General features: G+C 44.7%; 1 protein-coding gene across 1 annotated transcript in view; it reads right to left on the bottom strand.

Moving 5' to 3' along the window:
* Positions 1-458: 458 nt before the first annotated feature.
* Positions 459-19,040, bottom strand: part of LOC308531821 (NACHT, LRR and PYD domains-containing protein 1-like) — a gene marked incomplete at both ends in the record, with an annotated part of 90,933 nt that continues 72,351 nt past the window's right edge. Inside the window, 4 exons of the mRNA XM_081108928.1 lie at positions 459-727; positions 4,823-4,964; positions 7,724-7,849; positions 8,282-8,541. Of these exons, the coding sequence (XP_080965054.1) occupies positions 459-727; positions 4,823-4,964; positions 7,724-7,849; positions 8,282-8,541 (797 nt within the window). The remainder of the gene's footprint in view (positions 728-4,822; positions 4,965-7,723; positions 7,850-8,281; positions 8,542-19,040) is intronic.

Below are 19,040 nucleotides of genomic sequence, written 5' to 3'. Positions count from 1 at the left end.
GAGCCCGTGTGGCATCACTGAGCATGGATATATAATGCCCAGCAAAGATATTATCAATGCTCCATAACTTTAGGGCAAGAAGGCAACTCAAATGGCAATGTGTTTGTTTGTTTATATATTTATACTCACTGAGGACATGCTTAGAGAGAGAAGGAGGAAGAGAGGGAGGGAGAGAGAGAGAGAGAGAGAGAGAGAGAGAGAGAGATAAAAAACATCAATCAGTTGCCTTCTGAACCTGAAACCTAGATATGTGCTCTGACCAGAAATTGAACCAGCAACCTTTTGGTGCACAGGATGACACTCAACCACTGAGCCACTCCGGCTGGGTAATGGCAATGTGTTTAGACTTGAAGAAACCTAGACCCAAAGCCTAGACAGTCAGAGCCAGGACTCATAAGCAGGTGTTCAGACTTCAGCTGCCGAGCTTGTCATTAGCTCCCCTAATCTCCTCCACTGCGTCACTTCTCCCAGAGATCAATAATTAGGTGAGGATGGGTCTCCTTCAGGGCTCGGTAGAGTTGACATTTGCAGGCCCTGTTCCAGGACTTGCTGAAGCTGAACAGCTTCCTCATCTTGTCTTGATTAGTGGGCTCAGCCCGCACCCTCTCATACTGCTCCTCGCTCAGCACCTGTCCATACAGCCTGTCTAGGACTGCATCCACCGATGTCACTCGATCCACCAGCGGTACCCGATGCTGCTCCAAAAAGCGTAGCAAAGTAGGGTCATCTGTGGATGAAAGTGAGGCCAGTAATGAATAAGAAAGGGTTTCCATCAAATCCTCTCCCTCTAATTCCCCAGTCTAACTCTTCACTCCCTTTATCTGCATCCCTAGCTCCTCCCTGATCCCCACACATTTCATGGACCACCGAAAGGTACCTCTGCCCTCCCTCATGTCACCTTCCAGCCTAGCATTCTGCTGAGCTAAGGGTGGGGGTCAGGTTCATGATGGAGTCATTTGAGATTGTTCAGTGGGAGGTGCCAGAGCCATGATGGGCAGGGATAAAAGGGATGGGGGAGAACTCTGCCCTGGGGCACACACCTCTCCAAGGACTGAACCCTTGTGAGGTTTAATGAGTCCCCTTTTTTTCTCTCCTCTCTTCGTGGAGGACCAGGTAGTACACTCCAGAACTGCTGTGGCTCCTGTGGCCTCTAACACTGTTACTGACCTGTCAGCACTTGAGAGACCAGGTTAGCTGCAGGTCTGAGGTCTCCTGGAGGAAAAGAGATATGAATAAGCATCAGTATCAATGATAGTTACTAACACAAATGATAAGCCTTGAAACTCCTACCTACTTTTCTCTTTTGAGATTTGTTCTGAGACAAACTACAGACTAATTCTGATAGAATAAGGATTAAGGGTTGCAAGTGCCCTTAGAGACAATGTTGATGAATCATTTCTTCATGCATATTGGGAAACTGAGGCCCAATTTTCCCATTTACACCCCTTTGCACAGGGTTTAATTCTGTCTTGGCCTGAATGGAACTCTGGTGGAGAAATAATTGAGACCTTTGCTAGATATCTTCAACAATGAGATCTTATTCTGAGCGAAATCTACCTCCTTGACCTTTTTTGCACTTTGATTCCCACACTGTTTGTTCTGGAGTCTGATGTCAGAATCAAGAATTAAGATCAAGAAAATCTTAGCAATTCAGAGTAATAGGTAAATTTCAATGGAAACAAACAAACAACAACAACAACAAAAAGGGGATTAAATAATTACTTGCATGTGGAGAGGAAGAGGGAGTCCACAGAGCCCCTGTGGACACAGCCTGAGGTTTTGAGCTGACCCAAGTTCAGTGTGACCTGACAGTGTGGAAGGGAAGCCAAACACAGGGGAGCTCCAGTTGTGGTGTTGGGAGCAGAGGGTTCACTTGGATGGAGGGAGGAGGGTGTCCCATGTCCTCCATGCTGACTGGACAGTCTTAGAGTCTATCCTGACTCTTCCTCAAATGGGCACATCTACCGAGGAGGCAAAGATGTTAAAATCCAAAATGTAAGAGGAATGATGGAAGAAAATAGAGATGTTTAACTTGCACAGGAGGAGACTTAAGGGAGGCTACGATCTATCTTCACGTACCTGAAGGGCTTTCCCATGGGGGCTGGAAATAAATTCTTTTGTCAGCTCCAAAGAGCAGGATTAAGGAGATCATTTAACATAAAGATAAATTATAACACTGCTACTATTAATAACAAGGGTAGGCTATGTCTAGCCAATGGGCTGTATAAGTCCATGAAATCATTTGGTCTGGCCCTGCCAAGGCATTAGGGGTGAGTTAATTAAATGTTTGACCAAAAATAGCAGGCTATTTTTTAATTTTTGTGCATGTTAATCACCTGAGGATATTTTTCTATTGATTTTTAGAGAGAGTGGAAGGGAGGGGGAGAGACAGAGAGAAACATGGGCCCCGACCATGTCCAGGGATAGAGCCTGCAACTAAGGTCCATATCCTTGACTGGAATCAAATCTAGGACCCTTTAGTCCATGGGCGGATGCTCTACCCACTGAGCCAAACTGGCTAGAGCAGTAGGCTAATTTTTAACTTGATAATTTTGTATGGCTCACAAATGATGTTATACATATCCAAATGGCCCTTGCAGAAAAAAGGTTCCCCATCCCTGATTTATAAGGACCACTGCATGAGATATGCATGTACATCAAAGATGTCAAACTCAGAGCCCGCAGGCCACATGCAGCCCACAATGAATATTTTTGTGGCCCAGCCAATATAATGGTATGTAAGAAACATTTTAATAAAAATTTCGTAACTTAATTTTTACAATATCCTGTTATACATAATTATTAATGACGAACTACAACGTTCGCTAATGACTGATTACATAATCGTGTTGCATTCATTTCCCTTACTTGTCTTACCCATAGGTGCACAATTTCTCTCCACTAATACTAGCAGCGAATATTTTAGCAGCCAACTGCCACGTCATTATTCTTGGACTAACTTGTTTGATGTGCACAACAGGAAATATTTTGCTTTCGGAGAACAAGAAAAATAGGTTTGTTTGCATTACACTTATTAATTTGGCAGTTATTCAGTGTCTGGTAAGTTAATGTTCAAGAAAAAATATTAAATTTTATTAATATATTCTATTATTTTATATTAACAATTTCTCATTTATTTTAGTTCTTAGTATTCAGAAGTCTCGATAGAAATAAATCTACATTTCTTCTTTATTTGGCCCATGTTAGCCTTTGAGTTTGACATGCTTGATGCATATAATTTATTTAATCTTTGCAATAATCCTACAAGTTAGGCCATATGACCCTCTTTTTATAAATGAGGAATCTGACACTCAAAAGGGTGAAGTCATTTTCCCAAGATCACCCAGCAAGTAAGTGCCAGAGTGAGATTCAAAGGAGTTCTGATGCTGGGGCTGGTTAGTCCACACCTGTGATTGCGCCCAAGCCAAGAAGAGTAAAGACCATTATCTTTCTCCTCCCTGGAAAGCCTGTGTGGCACCTCAGGAGGAAGATTCACTATATATATTTTTTGTTGTTAATCCTCACCTGAGGCTATTTTTCCCATTAATTTCCAGAGAGAGTGGAAGGGAGGGAGGAGAGAGAGAGAGAGAGAGAGAGAGAGAGAGAGAGAGAGAATGAGAGAGAATCAACAATATGAGAGAAATACATTGATTGGTTGCATCCCACATGCACCCTGACTAGGGCCAGGGATGGAACCTACAACCCAGGTATCTACCCTTGACAGGGAATTAAACTGCGACCCTTTGGTCCATGGGCTGACACTCTAACTACTGACCTACACTGGCAGGGGCCAGATTCACTAGGCTTTAACATTGAACATGATCTGCTTTTTCCTAGAAGGACTTTTATTTTTAAAACCTGTTTTTATTATTGATTGCAGAGAGAGTAAGGGTGAGAGAGAATTAGAAACATCAATGATGAGAGAGAATCATTGATAGGCTGTCGCCCGTATAGCCCCTACTGGGGATCAAGCCCACAACCTGGGTATGTGTCCTGACTGGGAATCGAACCATGACCTCCTGATTCATGGATTGACCCTTACCCACTGAGCAACACCAGCGGGCCCTAGAAGGACTTTTGAGGGATTTTGCTTCTTGGGCGTGTTGGTGCTGGTTTAAGACACTGAAAAGTTACATTCATTCCTGAAAGTTCATTATTTGATTCCCTCTTGTCTACTTTGAAAATATCTGAGTGAGCCAAGTTAGTATATGTGCTATTGTCATAATGGGCTTAATTCATACAACCATATAACTGTCTATTTCTTATTTTTTCATCTCATATCCAATCAATTATGATAAATTTTGCCAAATGCCTTGTGGGTCAAAATCTGTTAAATCAAGGGCAGTGTAGAGACACTGTGCACAGTGCACGGGAGAGGGAATGGAGCTCAGAGTCAGACCAACTTTACTGATTTTTTTACAGAGAGGAAAGGAGAGGAATAGAGAGTTAGAAACATCGATGAGAGAGAAACATCGATTAGCTGCCTCCTGCACACCCCCTACTGGGGATGTGCCCGCAACCAAGGTACATGCCCTTGACCGGAATCGAACCTGGGACCCTTCAGTCCACAGGCCGACACTCTATCCACTGAGCTAAACCAGTTAGGGCAGACAAACTTTAATTCAAATTCTAGTCACACAACTGTTATGTACCTAGAAAAAAAAATCGCATAACTTCTCTGGGCTATTTCTTCTCATCAGCAAATTGTGCTCACACACACACACACACACACACACACACACACACACACACACACAGGCAGAATATTTTATTGACTATCTGTTTCCCACCACTGAGCTCTATGGACTTGTTTTGACTTTACCTGATTTCACCAAGGCCTTCCATACCACAGTCTCATCAATTTTGCTTTTAATCTGCAGCCGGATCCCCGATCCAAAATGATGAACGTAGAACTCAGAGAAGACCTGGGGTCTCGCAGGGCTTCGATAGCAGAGCTCCAGTTCCTGTAGAAAAAGTGGTGATGTTGCACCATTCATCCTGCAAGTGAGGTGTCTTCCCACCTGACACCTTCTTGGTCCTGCTTAGCCCATGGGGATCCTTGAATGATCTCTACTGAAATTAATGCCACCTCAGGCTCTGCTCTCTTCCTCATTTTTCACAAATCCCAACTCAGAAGTAAGAGGACATGGCTGGGTACCCCATGGATGAATCAGGACTCATCTCTAACGTAGTGCTCACACATCTTAAACCAGATCCTTCTCCCTCCATCTTGAAGCAGATCCTTCTTCCTCCACCTCCTCCATCTTGAACCCAAATTCTCATTTCTCCAGCCCAAAGCCTGTCTTCTTCATGGATCCTAAGCTTGACATACTTTTTAAAAAACAGATAGTAACATAGTAGTTTATTATCATTACCAAGTATTATGTATTTTTTAAAAAAATATATTTTTATTGATTTCAGAGAGGAAGGGAGATAAAGAGACAGATAGAAACATCAATGATGAGAGTGAACCATTGATCGGCTGCCTCCTGCACATTGAACCGAGCCCACAACCCAGGCATGTGCCTTTGACCGAAATCTAACCTGGGACCCTTTGTTCCATTTATCCACTGAGACAAACCAGCTAGGGCTATTATGTATTTTTTTAAAAAATTTAAATTCTTTATTGTTTAAAGTATTACATATGTCTCCTCCCCTGCCCTCCCGCATTAACCTTTCCCTGGCCACTCCCATATCCCAGCTTGACCCACTTTTAATCAACAAAAAATTTATATCTGTCCCCTTTTCTAAATCACATTCAAGTCGACTCTTGATTCTCAACTGTCTTCCAAAAATGTTCCCTTCCGTTTCCCCACATGCAGTAAATGGCACTACCACCACTGAATATCCATATTCCATATTAAGGCATCATCTTTAATTCTTAGCTTTCTCTCTCTCTTTTTCTCCTTTTTATTTTTTTAGTTTTCTCTCTTATAAGTCAAGTTCTATGGGCTATACTATACTTGCAACATACACCCTTAATCCATCAATTTATCTTCATCTCAGCTACTTTTTCCCTAATCAAGGCATCTGCAGCTCCTGCAGGTACCATAGCAATGGTCCTTTGATTTGTCTTTTGTTTTCACTCTTGTCTTCTTATCACCCATTCTTACCCAGCAGCCAGAGGCAACTATATGAAACTAACGCAGGTCTTGTATTACCAAGCAACAACCTCTGAGATCTTATCATTGCACTTAGAACAAAATCCAAACTCCATATCAGGGCAACATAGTTGATGGGCCCTAGGAAACCTCTGTCTCTTGTGTGACCCCACCTAACTTCTCCCTTTGCTACACTCATTAAGCTCTGCCACACTGTCCTATTTGTCATGTGGAGGGATCAAGGGTGCCTGCTCCTCTATCCTCTGGACCTGAAGTGCTCTGTTACAAATATTCACCTCCTAGGGCCATTCTTGTCACTCAGGTATCAGCTTATATGTCACTGCTCAGCAGCTCCTCCCTAACCACCCAGTATAAAGCAGCTCAAGTCACTCTCTTAAGTGTCATGGTTGTTTTCTTCATCGCACTTATGGTTCTAGGTCCATTTCTTTAATGATGTAGGTCTCATCCACCAGAAGGTCATCTTCCCAAGGGCAGGGCCTTTCTGTCTTGTTCACTGGACTATCACAAATGAAGACAGCACATGGTTGGCACTGGGTAAATGTGTGGTGAATGAGTGAATCATGTCTCTCATCCCTTGTTAAGATCTGACGCAGCAGGAAAATCTAAGGTATTTATTGTTGGATTCATGTTTCTCAACTTAAAAGTTATATAATTCTTTCTCCTTACTTCGGGGAATGTAAACCATCCGTCACTGTCACTTAAAGTGGTCCAAGGACTCATCTCAGAACAGAAGGGGAAAAAAAAAAGATTGACCCTGGTTGAACTACAAACTACCATTCTGTTGAAAATTTGACCCTAAGCAACAAATCTTGGCAATGGTGAACATTTGGATATCATGGATGAATGTCCAGTGGCCTGACTTCATTCCCTTTGGTGAAAGGGGAGACTGAGAAAGGATAGAAGACAGCTCCTGATGCCCAGACCTGATGTGACGCTCACAACTAGAACTCATTCTTATTACAAACTAATCTGATGCTGCCATCTCTGCTGTGTTATCCACATACAATCTCACAATAGCTAAACTTCGCCCCATTCCACTTCAAAATGAGCTATTTCAGCAATTAAACCTTCACAATTGTGGTGCTTTTCCTTCTTAGAGAGAAAATGTGTAGAGGTTCCCAATCATAGAATTGCCCTTCCTTCTGACAATACCAGATCTAGACCAAATCTCCATTTCCTTAGATCTTCGCCAAAATTACTCAACTAAGGCCCAAATCCTGAAATAGGTTCTTTCCGCATCTCTTGATGAGGGGGTGCTATGGTTCTCATTGGTGTGTGTTATCTCACTGCAATGAGTAATAATCCCACTGTGTTCAGCTATAGATGTTTTCCTGTTGGTTTTGCTTGAAGAGCATCAACACCCTATAGCCCAACACTTCCAGTTCCCCTGTCAAACCCCATTGTTATCCCTATCCTGAATATGAACCTGCCTCTTACTATCCTCCTTTCTCCCAATCTATGAAGCATTCCTTCTTACCCAAAATTCCACTCGCTGTCTGCCAAACCCTAACCGGGCCTGCCCCTGGGGAAGCTCTGAAACCTGCCTCACAGCTATTCCCAGCATGACCTCTCAGCAGGGAGGGGATATCTAGACTACTCACCTCAGGGATTATTTCCAACTTGTCTGAACCAGACACAGTATATTGGAAGCCCATGTGGAGATGTGGCTGCATGGCCGACTTGCGTATTTGAAAAAACTGGAACTTCTTTTCTACATCATCGATGGCCTAAAGGGAATACAGACACTGATTAAGAAAGAAGAGTTTTTATGTGGTGTTTCCACATATTTATGTGGGTGAAGGGGTTATACCACCCATGAACTCTCTCACCCCAATGACTGCTACACAGAGATCCCCACACTTGGCCAGTGCTGTGTTCAGGGTGTGAATGGGGCATTGCTAGAGAAGAAGTGAGAATGGAAGAGTGGCTGCAGCTCTGGGCAGGGAGCCCTCCCATCCTTCTGACTCCTGGAAAGAACTGCAAAAGGTGTCTAGCAATGGGTAGTGAAGCAGTGAGCCCAGGTGAGGGAGGCCTGAGGGACAGGAGACCAGTCCATGTCCCATACTTAAGCCCAGTTGACCCATCTAGGAAGCTCTCTGGATGCATGTCATGTCTCTGTCAGCCCATCCTGGCCTGCCCTTTCCAGCTATTGGGGCAACCTTTCGAATGGTGCAGTCGCTGGGGATTAAGTAGAGGTGGAAGTTGACTTCCTCGGGTTGGTGGCGATAGTAGAGCAACACATTGGCGATGACACGAATGCTCAGGGCTGTCTGGATCATTCTCAGTAGAACGCCTATGGGGGAGAAGCTAGGGTTCTCCAGGACTATGTACTGTGGCTCCACGCTGGCTGGCTTCTCCATGAGTATCCCATCCTCTTTAATGTGGGCCACTTGGAACCAGGATATGTCCACATGTTGCCCTGAAAAGAATAAATTTGAAAGATGAGCATTTGGTGCCCTCACTGAGTCATGTATGCCTGGGGCAGTGGAGTCCTTAGGCATAGACTCAGTGGCCTATCTGGGGAAGGCAGCATCCTGGGTCTGGGTCTTTTTGGGGTTGTGGGCAATAGGTTTTCCAGAATGGTAGCATTGTGAGAAGCCACTCAAGCCAAACCTTTATAATAGCCTAGCTTCTCCATATTTTTCCTCTGGAATTTGGCTGTGTTCTTGGCTTCTCAACATTATTTGGTTAATGTCTTCTTTTCCTTTAATGCTTGTGTCTAATTGTTTGTAAAGTCTATGAGCTGCTGAAACCGGTTTGGCTCAGTGGATAGAGCGTCGGCTTGCGGACTGAAAGGTCCCTGGTTCGATTCTGGTCAAGGGCATGTACCTGGGTTGCGGGCACATCCCCAGTGGGAGATGTGCAGGAGGCAGCTGACCGATGTTTCTCTCTCATCGATGTTTCTAACTCTCTATCTCTCTCCCTTCCTCTCTGTAAAAACTCAATAAAATATATTAAAAAAAAAAAAAGTCTATGAGCTACTCGATAATATTCTTTTTTTTTCAGTTTTAATTAAAACTTTATTGTTCAGATTATTACATTTGTTCCTCTTTTTCCCCCCCATAACTCCCCTCCTCCCAGTTCCCGCCCCACCCTCCGCCCTCACTCCCCACCCACTGTCCTCATCCATAGGTGCACGATTTTTGTCCAGTCTCTTCCCACATCTCCCACACCCTTCCCCCCCCCCCCCCAAGAATAGTCAGTCCATTCCCTTTCTATGTCCCTGATTCTATTATAATCACCAGTTCATTCTGTTCATCAGATTATTTATTCACTTGATTCTTAGATTCACTTGTTGATAGATGCATATTTGTTGTTCATAATTTGTATCTTTACCTTTTTCTTCCTCGTCCTCTTCTTAAAGGATACCTTTCAGCATTTCATATAATCCTGGTTTGGTGGTGATGAACTCCTTTAGCTTTTCCTTATCTGTGAAGCTCTTTATCTGACCTTCAATTCTGAATGATAGCTTTGCTGGGTAAAGTAATCTTGGTTGTAGGTTCTTGGTATTCATCACTTTGAATATTTCTCTCACTCCCTTCTGGCCTGCAAAGTTTCTGATGAGAAATCAGCTGACAGTCGTATGGGTATTCCCTTGTAGGTAACTGATTTTCTTTCTCTTGCTGCTTTTAAGATTCTCTCTTTGTCTTTTGCTCTTGGCATTTTAATTATGATGTGTCTTGGTGTGGTCCTCTTTGGATTCCTTTTGTTTGGGGTTCTCTGCGCTCTTGGACCTGTAAGTCTATTTCTTTCACCAGGTAGGGGAAGTTTTCTGTCATTATTTCTTCAAATAGGTTTTCAATATCTTGCTCTCTCTCATCTTCTGGCACCCCTATAATTCTGATGTTGGTACGCTTGAAGCTGTCCCAGAGGCTCCTTACACTATCTTCATATTTTCGGATTCTTTTTTTGATTTTGCTTTTCCGGTTGGGTGTTTTTTGCTTCTTCGCATTTCAAATCTTTGACTTGATTCTTGCGCTCCTCTGGTCTGCTGTTGGGAGTCTGTATAGTATTCTTTATTTCAGTTGGTGTATGCTTAATTTCTAGTTGGTCCTTTATCACAACATCGAGGGTCTCATTAGATTTCTCGAGGATCTCATTAAGTTTATCGGCGGCTTCTAGACAGTTCTTGAGAGACCTTAAAAGTGTGGTTCTGAACTCTATATCTTCCATTGACAATTTTGTCCTGTTTCTTTGTCTCTGCATTTTGTTATTCTTTCTTGGTGCACCCCCTAGTGGTCTTTGTGCGCAGTCTTGTAGTTAAGCCTTGATTGTTGTAGCTAATACTAGGGGGCATTTGACCTCCAGGCCAAGTGGCTGTGAGAATCAGCTGTGTCTGCAGTGAGAGAACTTCTGTCCTCTAGGGAGGTGCTAATCTAGCCTTTGCCTGAGGCTATCCGGCAAATGCCTCTGTGCAGGGCTTGGGCGGGACGGGTGGGTCACATGGGATCAACAGGGTGGGCCGGAGAGAGCAGTTATGGCTTCTCTTAGTCCTGTCCCCAGGGGCTCTGCCTCTCCGAGTCCCAGCAACCGCTGCAAACCTCGGAGAAAAAGCTGCACTCGCTCCGACCAAAGCCAGACAGTCCCGCTTCTCCCGTTAGAGTCTGGGTCCCTAAAGACTAGCCCGGATCTGGAGCTCAGAGTCTGCGACTCCCTCCGATTGAAAATGCCATCCACGCCCTCAGCCACCAGCCCGCTCTGCATGCACTCCGCACCTCAGTATTTGACTTCAGCACTGCGCCTCCTCTGAGTGTCGGTATGCGTTTCTCTTTCCTCCTAGTTGTAGGACTTCCACTCAGCCGCGTTCCTGTGGTTCTGGGTGATGTCCGTTCCGTCTTTTAGTTTCACTTTTGAAGTGGTTGTTTGAGGCAGCAAACTCCGGCGTTAACCTATGCTGCCATCTTGGTTCTCCGATAATATTCTTATACATTCCTTTTCTGTCCAAATCAGCCAGAATTGGTTTCTTTGATTGCAGCCAAAATCTCTGACCAGTGTACCAGGTGTGGACATTGTCAGCACAATAGAGAGCTTAAGGGATGAAGGCTGGTTGTGAGAGATACACTGGCCTAAATGTCAGGAGTCCTGGCTCCATCTGTGTTTCCTGGCAATTGTTGCAATGCAGGCCATTTCTGGGCAGCACAGGGACATCCAGCAAGGCTCACAGGCCCTTGGGCTGCATGGGCACCAATCAGAACATGGCTGACTGATTTAATCCCAGGAGCAGCTGTGGAGACTACAGCTAAAGTTTTCTCATTTATTAATTCCTTTGTGTGTGTGTGTGAAAAATATATCATAGTGGTGTACACCACCTGACAAAATGCAGAAATATTTACATCTGATCTTACCAAGCAGTGCAACTATTATTACCATCTTTCCCTTTTCCATTAGTCTTTCTCTGCAGCAACACCTTTTCATGTTTTCATTTTGGCCATGTAGCCTTGCCTTTCCCAAGCTGGTTTAAATTTCCCCAAGAGCCTGTGGACCTTTCTAATGACTGCAGTACTTGATCCCTCCTAGTGGATGTAGCATCCCTAGTTCACTGCTTCTTGTTGTAGTGTTAAGGTTGCTTTGCCATGATAGATAGTCCTTCAATGCACATGTTTCTGCAGAGAACTTTTCTATTTCCCTTGAGCTATTACCTTGGAATCGTAAGTCCCAAGGGATAAGAAAGTGTGGGAAAGGATGCCAGATTTTGCCAAATTGCTTCTCCAAGAGGTGGTGAACTTTGCACTGCCTTGGTGACACTAATTGGATGATGTCACCTCACCCTCCACAGAACTGGAATGTCCTCACGTGTCAGATGGGGGAACTGAAGCTCCTGGAGGGAAGTGCTTTTTCGAAGGTCATGAGTCAGCTACAGCCCTGGGCTGAGATCCCTGCTCTCAGACCATAGTTCACGGCACTTAAACTCTGTGCCACACTAATTTTGACTGAATTCTGGGTGGTGCTGTGTGTATATCCAACTTGTCTTCTTGCTAAGGTGATCAGCTGTCCTGGCTTGCCTAGCGCAGAGTGGGTTAAGAACTGCATGTAGGACTTCACCCATGAGGGTAAAAAGCAGCCAGTGCCAAATTCCTAAATGAGGGCCCTATTAGTCACTGAGGTCATTGTTTCCAGGACAAGAAGCTTCAGCCCAGACAGCAAGCGACAGGGTTTCCTGAGGTCTTGGTTTCCTGGCTGGGCTCAGCACAGTGAGCTACAAGGAGACTTTGTGCACTTTGCCTCTTGCTTTTTGTATAGCATCCCAAAGGAATAGTCCTGCCTGGTTAAAGGGTGAGGTCCAGAATTTGGCCTAGAGAACACTGGTGGACATGGGCTTGGGTAGACCTGGGGTGAGTATTGGTGTAGCTCTGTTCCTGGTGGTAATATACCTGGGTTAGAATCTCAACTTTGGTCAAGTATCTTCACCTCTCTGAGCTTCAGTTTCCTTATAGATGTATCAATCAAGATGACAAGAGCATATATAGTATGTAGCTGACTTGCATGATATTGGACACAGAATGCTCAGTAACTGTCTAAAGTTGTAATTATTAACCATGTCCCAGGACCCCTCAAAGAAAAGTGCCACCATTTGGTGAATTCACTCCTGTCCAGATGTGGCTTTCAGTTTCGAAAGCTTAGGCTAGATTCCTGTATGCTTGAACAGATTCCTCTTCTTTGGGTAAGAAGAGCTTCATTTCCTAAGCTCTCCAGAAGGAGGAGAAGACTGACCAAGGCATGGCTAGGGTGTCCTCATGACAGGGAGGGGCCAACTCATCCACCCCCAAGATAGTAGCATGATTTGGGAGCTGGGATCAGGAGCTAAGGCACATCTTATCCTCTTGGGCCCTGTTGGTACATTCTGACTCCAGGCCCTATTTCCTCCTGGAATACCCTGCTGTAGAGCAGGGAGTGACTTTGTAGCCCTGAGCATCCCAAGCCAATAACAGACCTGGGCAGAGCTGAATCTATTGACTCTATTGGCCAAGCCCCTAATTCCCTGACAAAGCACTTGGAGATGCCCAGGGCCAAGGTCTCACTTTGAAGAATTGGCAGAATGTTTGTTGTGGTGGCATGATTCATCACTCTATAGATGGTCCCAGTTTGTTGTGAGAGCCCAATGCACCTTCTCCTCAACTTTTCACATGTGAATGGGCCTCTACAGAGCCTGACCTATTTCTCATCTCGCTCTGCACCCTTGGGACTGGCCTCTGTTGCTCCTGCCCCCAAGCTCTCCTCCTGATGAGTAGCTTGAATTGTTTACCAAACCTTTGATCTCAACAAATTAGTCTCTTCTGGGTCTGGTCAATTCTTTGCTGTTTTAGCTTTCCCATTCTATTTATTTTTCTGTTAGTTTATAAATTCTTCTTACACACACACGCCCACACATATATACATATATAAATATTATATATTTCAATGTCCATACTTAGAGCCTCAAGTAAATCAATGCCTCTACCTAGCAGGGATACTAAATACATTCAACTACTAGAATGGCATTTTAAATCAATATATCAATCTATATAGTCATGCACTGCTGAACTATGGCAATATGCTCTGAGAAAAGAATCTTTTAACAACGTTGTCATTGTGCAAACATGAGAGTGCATGTACACAAACCTAGATGGTATAAAACACTACACACCTAGGCTATATGGAATACCACCATTGTATATGTGGTCTGTCATTGACCTAATCATTGATATGTGGTACATGACTATAAATGAAGCATTATAATTATACCCCCCTTTATTATATAAATAAGCTATACATATAAAAATAAAAATGAGACATGTATAATACTCTTTGTAATACTTTAAGCAATAAAACAATTTTTAAAAAAGTGCTTTCAACTGATATAAGCTATAACATGAGCTGTTTATTAAATCACTAGAGGCCTGGCGCACAAAAGTTTGTGCACTTGGGGGGGAGAAGGGGTCCCTCAGCCTGGCCTGTGCCCTCTCGCAGTCTGGGACCCCTCAGGAGATAACGACCTGCTGGCTTAGGCCCGCTCCCAGGTGGCAGAGGGCAGGCCCAATCCCTAGGTGCCGCCTCTGGTTGGGCTCAGAGCAGGGCTGATTGGGGGGTTGGGGCACCGCCCCTTGTCACACTCAAGGCAGGGTCGATGGTGGGTTGCGACGCCACCCCCTGTCACGCACAGAGCAGGGCCCATCAGGGGGTTGGAGAGCTCCCCCCTGTCACGCACAGAGCAGGGCCCATCAGGGGGGTTGGAGCTCTGTACCCTGTCACGCACAAAGCAGGGCCCATCAGGGGGTTGGAGAGCTCCCCCCTGTCACGCACAGAGCAGGGCAGATAAGGGGGTTGTGGCGCCGCCTTCTATCACCCACAGAGCAGGGCTGATCAGGGGGTTGTGGCGCCGCCACTGTCACACTCAGGGCAGGGCTGATGGGGAGGTTATGGCTCTACCCCGTCACACACAGAGCAGGGCCTGTGGAGGGGGGGTTGGGGTGCCGCCCTCTATCACCCACAGAGCAGGGCCGATCAGGGGGTTGGAGCGCCGCACCCTGTCACACACAGAGCCGCAGGGCGATGAGGGGGTTGGGGAACTCCCCCCTATCAGGCACAGAGCAGGGCTGATCAGGGGTTTGAGGAGCCTTCCCCTGTCACGAACAGAGCAGGGCATATAGGGAGGTTGTGGCCCTGCCCCCTGTCACACACAGAGCCGCAGGGCGATCAGGGGGTTTGGGCACTGCCCCCTGTCACACTGATCCCGGTGCCGGGAGGCCTCTCAGCTCCGCTAATACTGGTGCTGGGAGGCCTTGCAGCTTCGCTGATCCCGGTGCTGGGAGGCATATTACCCTTTTACTATATAGGAGAGAGGCCTGGTGCACGGGTGGGGGCTGGCTGGTTTGCCCTGAAGGGTGTCTTGGATCAGGGTGGGGGTCCCCACTGGGGTGCCTGGCCAGCCTGGATGAGGGGATGATGGCTGTTTGCAGCTGGTCACACACCCTTCAGGGTGGGGGTCCCCACTGGGGTGCCTGGCCAGTCTGGGTGAGGGGCTGAGGGCTGTTTTCAGGCTGGCGGGTGACTGAAGCTCCCAACTGCTCCTTTTTTTCTTTTTTATTCTGGGCCAGCTTTAGCTCTGGCTCCAGCTCTGAGACCTCTGCTGCTGAAAGCAGGTATCTGGTTTGTTTGTGTTCTATAATCGAAACACTGTATCAACTCCAGCTCTGAGATCCTAGTGGGCTGAAAGCAGGTTTCTGGGGTTTTGTTTAGCTTCTATATTTGTAACTTTGTTTCAAACTGCTAGCTCAGAGGCCGGCAAGGCAGGCGGGGAATGTTGGTTTCCTCCATCACTGAAGCAAGCAAGCCTCATGTTAGTTTCAAGCTGCCTGGCTGCCGGCCGCCATCTTGGCTGGCAGTTAATTTGCATATATCGCTGATTAGCCAATGGGAAGGGTAGCGGACGTACGCTAATTACCATGTTTCTCTTTTATTAGCTAGGATTCCATCATAATTCCATCAGTTTCTGTCTGAGTCATGATTTGATATGGAGAATCGCATCAGGTTCTTCTAACTTTCTCACTAAATTGATAGACATTATGTCTGAGGCAACCAGCATTGGCTGGGTGTGCATCTCATGCCCTGGATTGGAAAGCCTGTGCCTCAGCCCTTGCCACCAACACTGCTCCTGCTACCAAATAGGCTCAGACCTTGCTGCCTATCCCTGGGTGATGTGAAGAGATGCTGCCTCAGCCACTGCATCCATGCCTGCACATGCGCACACCCCATCCATGCCTGCACATGCGCACACCCCATTACTTGTTCCTGTGGCCAGTATTGGATTATGTTGTCAGGTCACTTGTGGTCTCAAACAGTGGAGAATTTATCTTTCCTAATCAGTGCTGAGGTATTTCAGCATTTTAACCCAGATGGCAGTTCTAGTGCAACCTTCACCCTCTTGTGAACTAACCTAGATCTTCAGATTCTTTAACATTCAACTTGCTATGGCTGTTGGCACTTTGTTCTCTCTCTTTTTAAAATCCCCACACATCAGGCATTATTATTATTGCTTTGTCTAGTCATTGGTTTGTTAGATTTACCCAGATGTGTCTCAGTATCTTTGCTGATTATTTCATCTTGCACCCCATGCTTCCTATATGTGATCATTTTGCTTGAAGTATATCCTTTAGAATTTCCATCAGGAAGGATTTGTTCGTGGAAAGCTATCTTGATTTTAGTTTGTTTTAAAATGTCTATTTTAGAGGGTTAAAAATGGCGATAGAGTAAGTGGATGCTGCACAGACATGCTCCAAGGAACAAACTGGAATTACAACTAAAATACAACTAAAAACTTGCAGGAGAGAACCCTAATACCTGAGGACCAAACGTGGAGACTGCATAGAGACTGGTAAAAGGGGCAGAGATGGGAAAGGGCTGGGCAGGAGCCCACAGACAGCAACTAAAGACCCAGAGAAATATCTCAGCTGTGGGGGTTTGCCACTGAGACATCGGAGATCTAACCTCCAAGCTCTCCCCCTCCTCTGCCCCAGCAGAGAGCACCAAAACTGGAAGAGTACCCACATAACATCTGGATGTGAAAAACAGCGGGGTGCTATCTGCCAGGGAGTGACAGCTGAAAATTCAGTCACCCTCTTAAAGGGTCAATGCACAAAATTCCCTGTGAAGCCACCCATCTTCTGCTCCAGCAGAGGAAGGGTGAAATGGACTGGAGCTGTGAGAACAGAAGCCAGTAGTGGGGACTCGGGGGGATAGAGCTCAGAATGCAGACACCCCAAGTTTTCTGGGCTGAATCATTCCCTCACACAGCTGAGGTCATCTTTCTCACATAGATATTTGCCTTGCCTGAGGGGAAGACAGTTTACACACCCTATTGGATAACACCTTGCTCTGAGGCCACTTAAGACATTAAAAATAATAATTAGCCTTCAGACAGAAGCAGCTGCCCCGTGTTGAAAAAAAAAACTCATGCCACACCTGAGGATGATTGCCTGAGGGGGAATCCTGTTAGTTGGCCTCTGGAGGTTTTGAGTCTTTTCCTGATCTAATTAGTTAGAAACAGCTTTAACACTATCCTGCACTAGAAATTGAGAGGTGTAGAGGATCTACCTAATACATAGTCACAAACCCAAACAGACAGCCAAAATGAGGAAACAAAGAAACAACTCCCAAATGAAAGAGAAGCAGAGATAAGAAGTTTATCGGAAACAGAGTTCAGAGTAATGATGATAAAGATGCTCAACAGCATGAAAAAAAATATAGTAACTATAAAAAAGAACAGTCTGAGATAAAGAATGACAAAATTCAAATAAAGAATACATTGGAAGGTATACACAGCAGATTAGGGGAAGCTGGGGATCAAATCAGTGATTTAGAAGACAGAGTTGAAAATATCACTCAATCAGAGAAAAGAAAAAAAAATTAAAAACAGGAGAAGAGCCGAAACCGGTTTGGCTCAGTGGATAGAGCGTCGGCCTGCGGACTCAAGGGTCCCAGGTTCGATTCCGGTCAAGGGCATGTACCTGGGTTGCGGGCACATCCCCAGTGGGGGATGTGCAGGAGGCAGCTGATCGATGTTTCTCTCTCATCGATGTTTCTAGCTCTCTATCTCTCTCCCTTCCTCTCTGTAAAAAATCAATAAAATATATTTAAAAAAATAAATAAAAAAAAAATAAAAACAGGAGAAGAGCTTAAGGGAGGTGTGGGACAACATGAAACGTAACAATATTAGAATAGCTGGTGTGCCAGAAGTGGCAGAAAGGGAGAAAGGCATAGAGAAGGTGTTTGAAGAAATAATGGTAGAAAACTTCCCTAACCTGGTAAAGGAAAAGTCACACAAGTTCAGGAGGCACAGAGAACCCCAAACAAGAAGAACCCAAATAGGTCCATGCCCAGAAACATCATAATTAAAATGCCAAAAATTAAAGACAAAGAGAGAATCTTAAATGCAGCAAGAGAAAAGAAAACTGTTACCTACAAAGGAGTTCCCATAAGGCTGACACCTGATTTCTCTTCAGAAACTCTACAGGCCAGAAGGGAATGGCATGAAGTACTCAAAGTAATGGAAAACAAGGATCTGAGACCAAGATTATTACATCCAATAAGGCTATCATTCAAAATAGACAGTCAAATAAAGACCTTCTCACACAAAAAGGCTAAAAGAGCACATCACCACCAAGTCAGCAGTACAAGAAATGCTAAAGGGACTGCTATAATGAGAAGAAACAGAGAGAGAAACCTAACCATACAGAATTAAAATGGCAATAAATAAGTACCTATCAATAATAACCCTAAATGTAAATGGATTAAATCTCTAATCAAAAGGCATAGGGTAGATGAATGGATACAAAAACATAACTCAACTATATGCTGTCTATAAGAAAACATAACTCAAAACAAAAGACACACAGGATGAACGTGAAGGGATGGAAAAATATTTTCCATGCAAATGGGAAAGAAAAAAAGCTGGAGTAACAATACTCATATCCGACAAAATAGATTTTAAAATGAAGACCATCACAGGAGACAACAAAGGTCACTACATAATACTAAAGGGATTGACTCAACAAGAGGATATAAGCCTGGTAAACATATATGCACCCAATATGGGAGCACCTAAATATATTTAAAAAATCTAGAGGACTTTAACAGAGAGATTGACAACAGTACCGTCAGAATAGGCAACTTTAACACCCCTCTGACTTCACTGGATAGATCTTCCAGACAAAAACTTAACAAGGAAACGGAGACTCTAAAGGACACACTGGATCAGATGGATTTAATTGACACTTACAGAACATATCACCCCAACACAGCAGAATATACATTCTTCTCAAATGCATGTGAATCATTCACAGAGATAGACCACATGTTAGGACACAAAACAAGTCTCTACAAGTTCAAGAAGATTGATATTATATCAAGCATTTTCTCAGATCACAGTGGAATGAAATTAGA

The sequence above is a fragment of the Myotis nattereri genome (genome assembly GCF_964212035.1).
Source record: "Myotis nattereri genome assembly, chromosome: 16".
Lineage (NCBI taxonomy): Eukaryota > Metazoa > Chordata > Mammalia > Chiroptera > Vespertilionidae > Myotis > Myotis nattereri.
The sequence above is the reverse complement of the archived record's forward strand: the minus strand, read 5'-3'. Positions and strand labels throughout refer to the sequence as shown.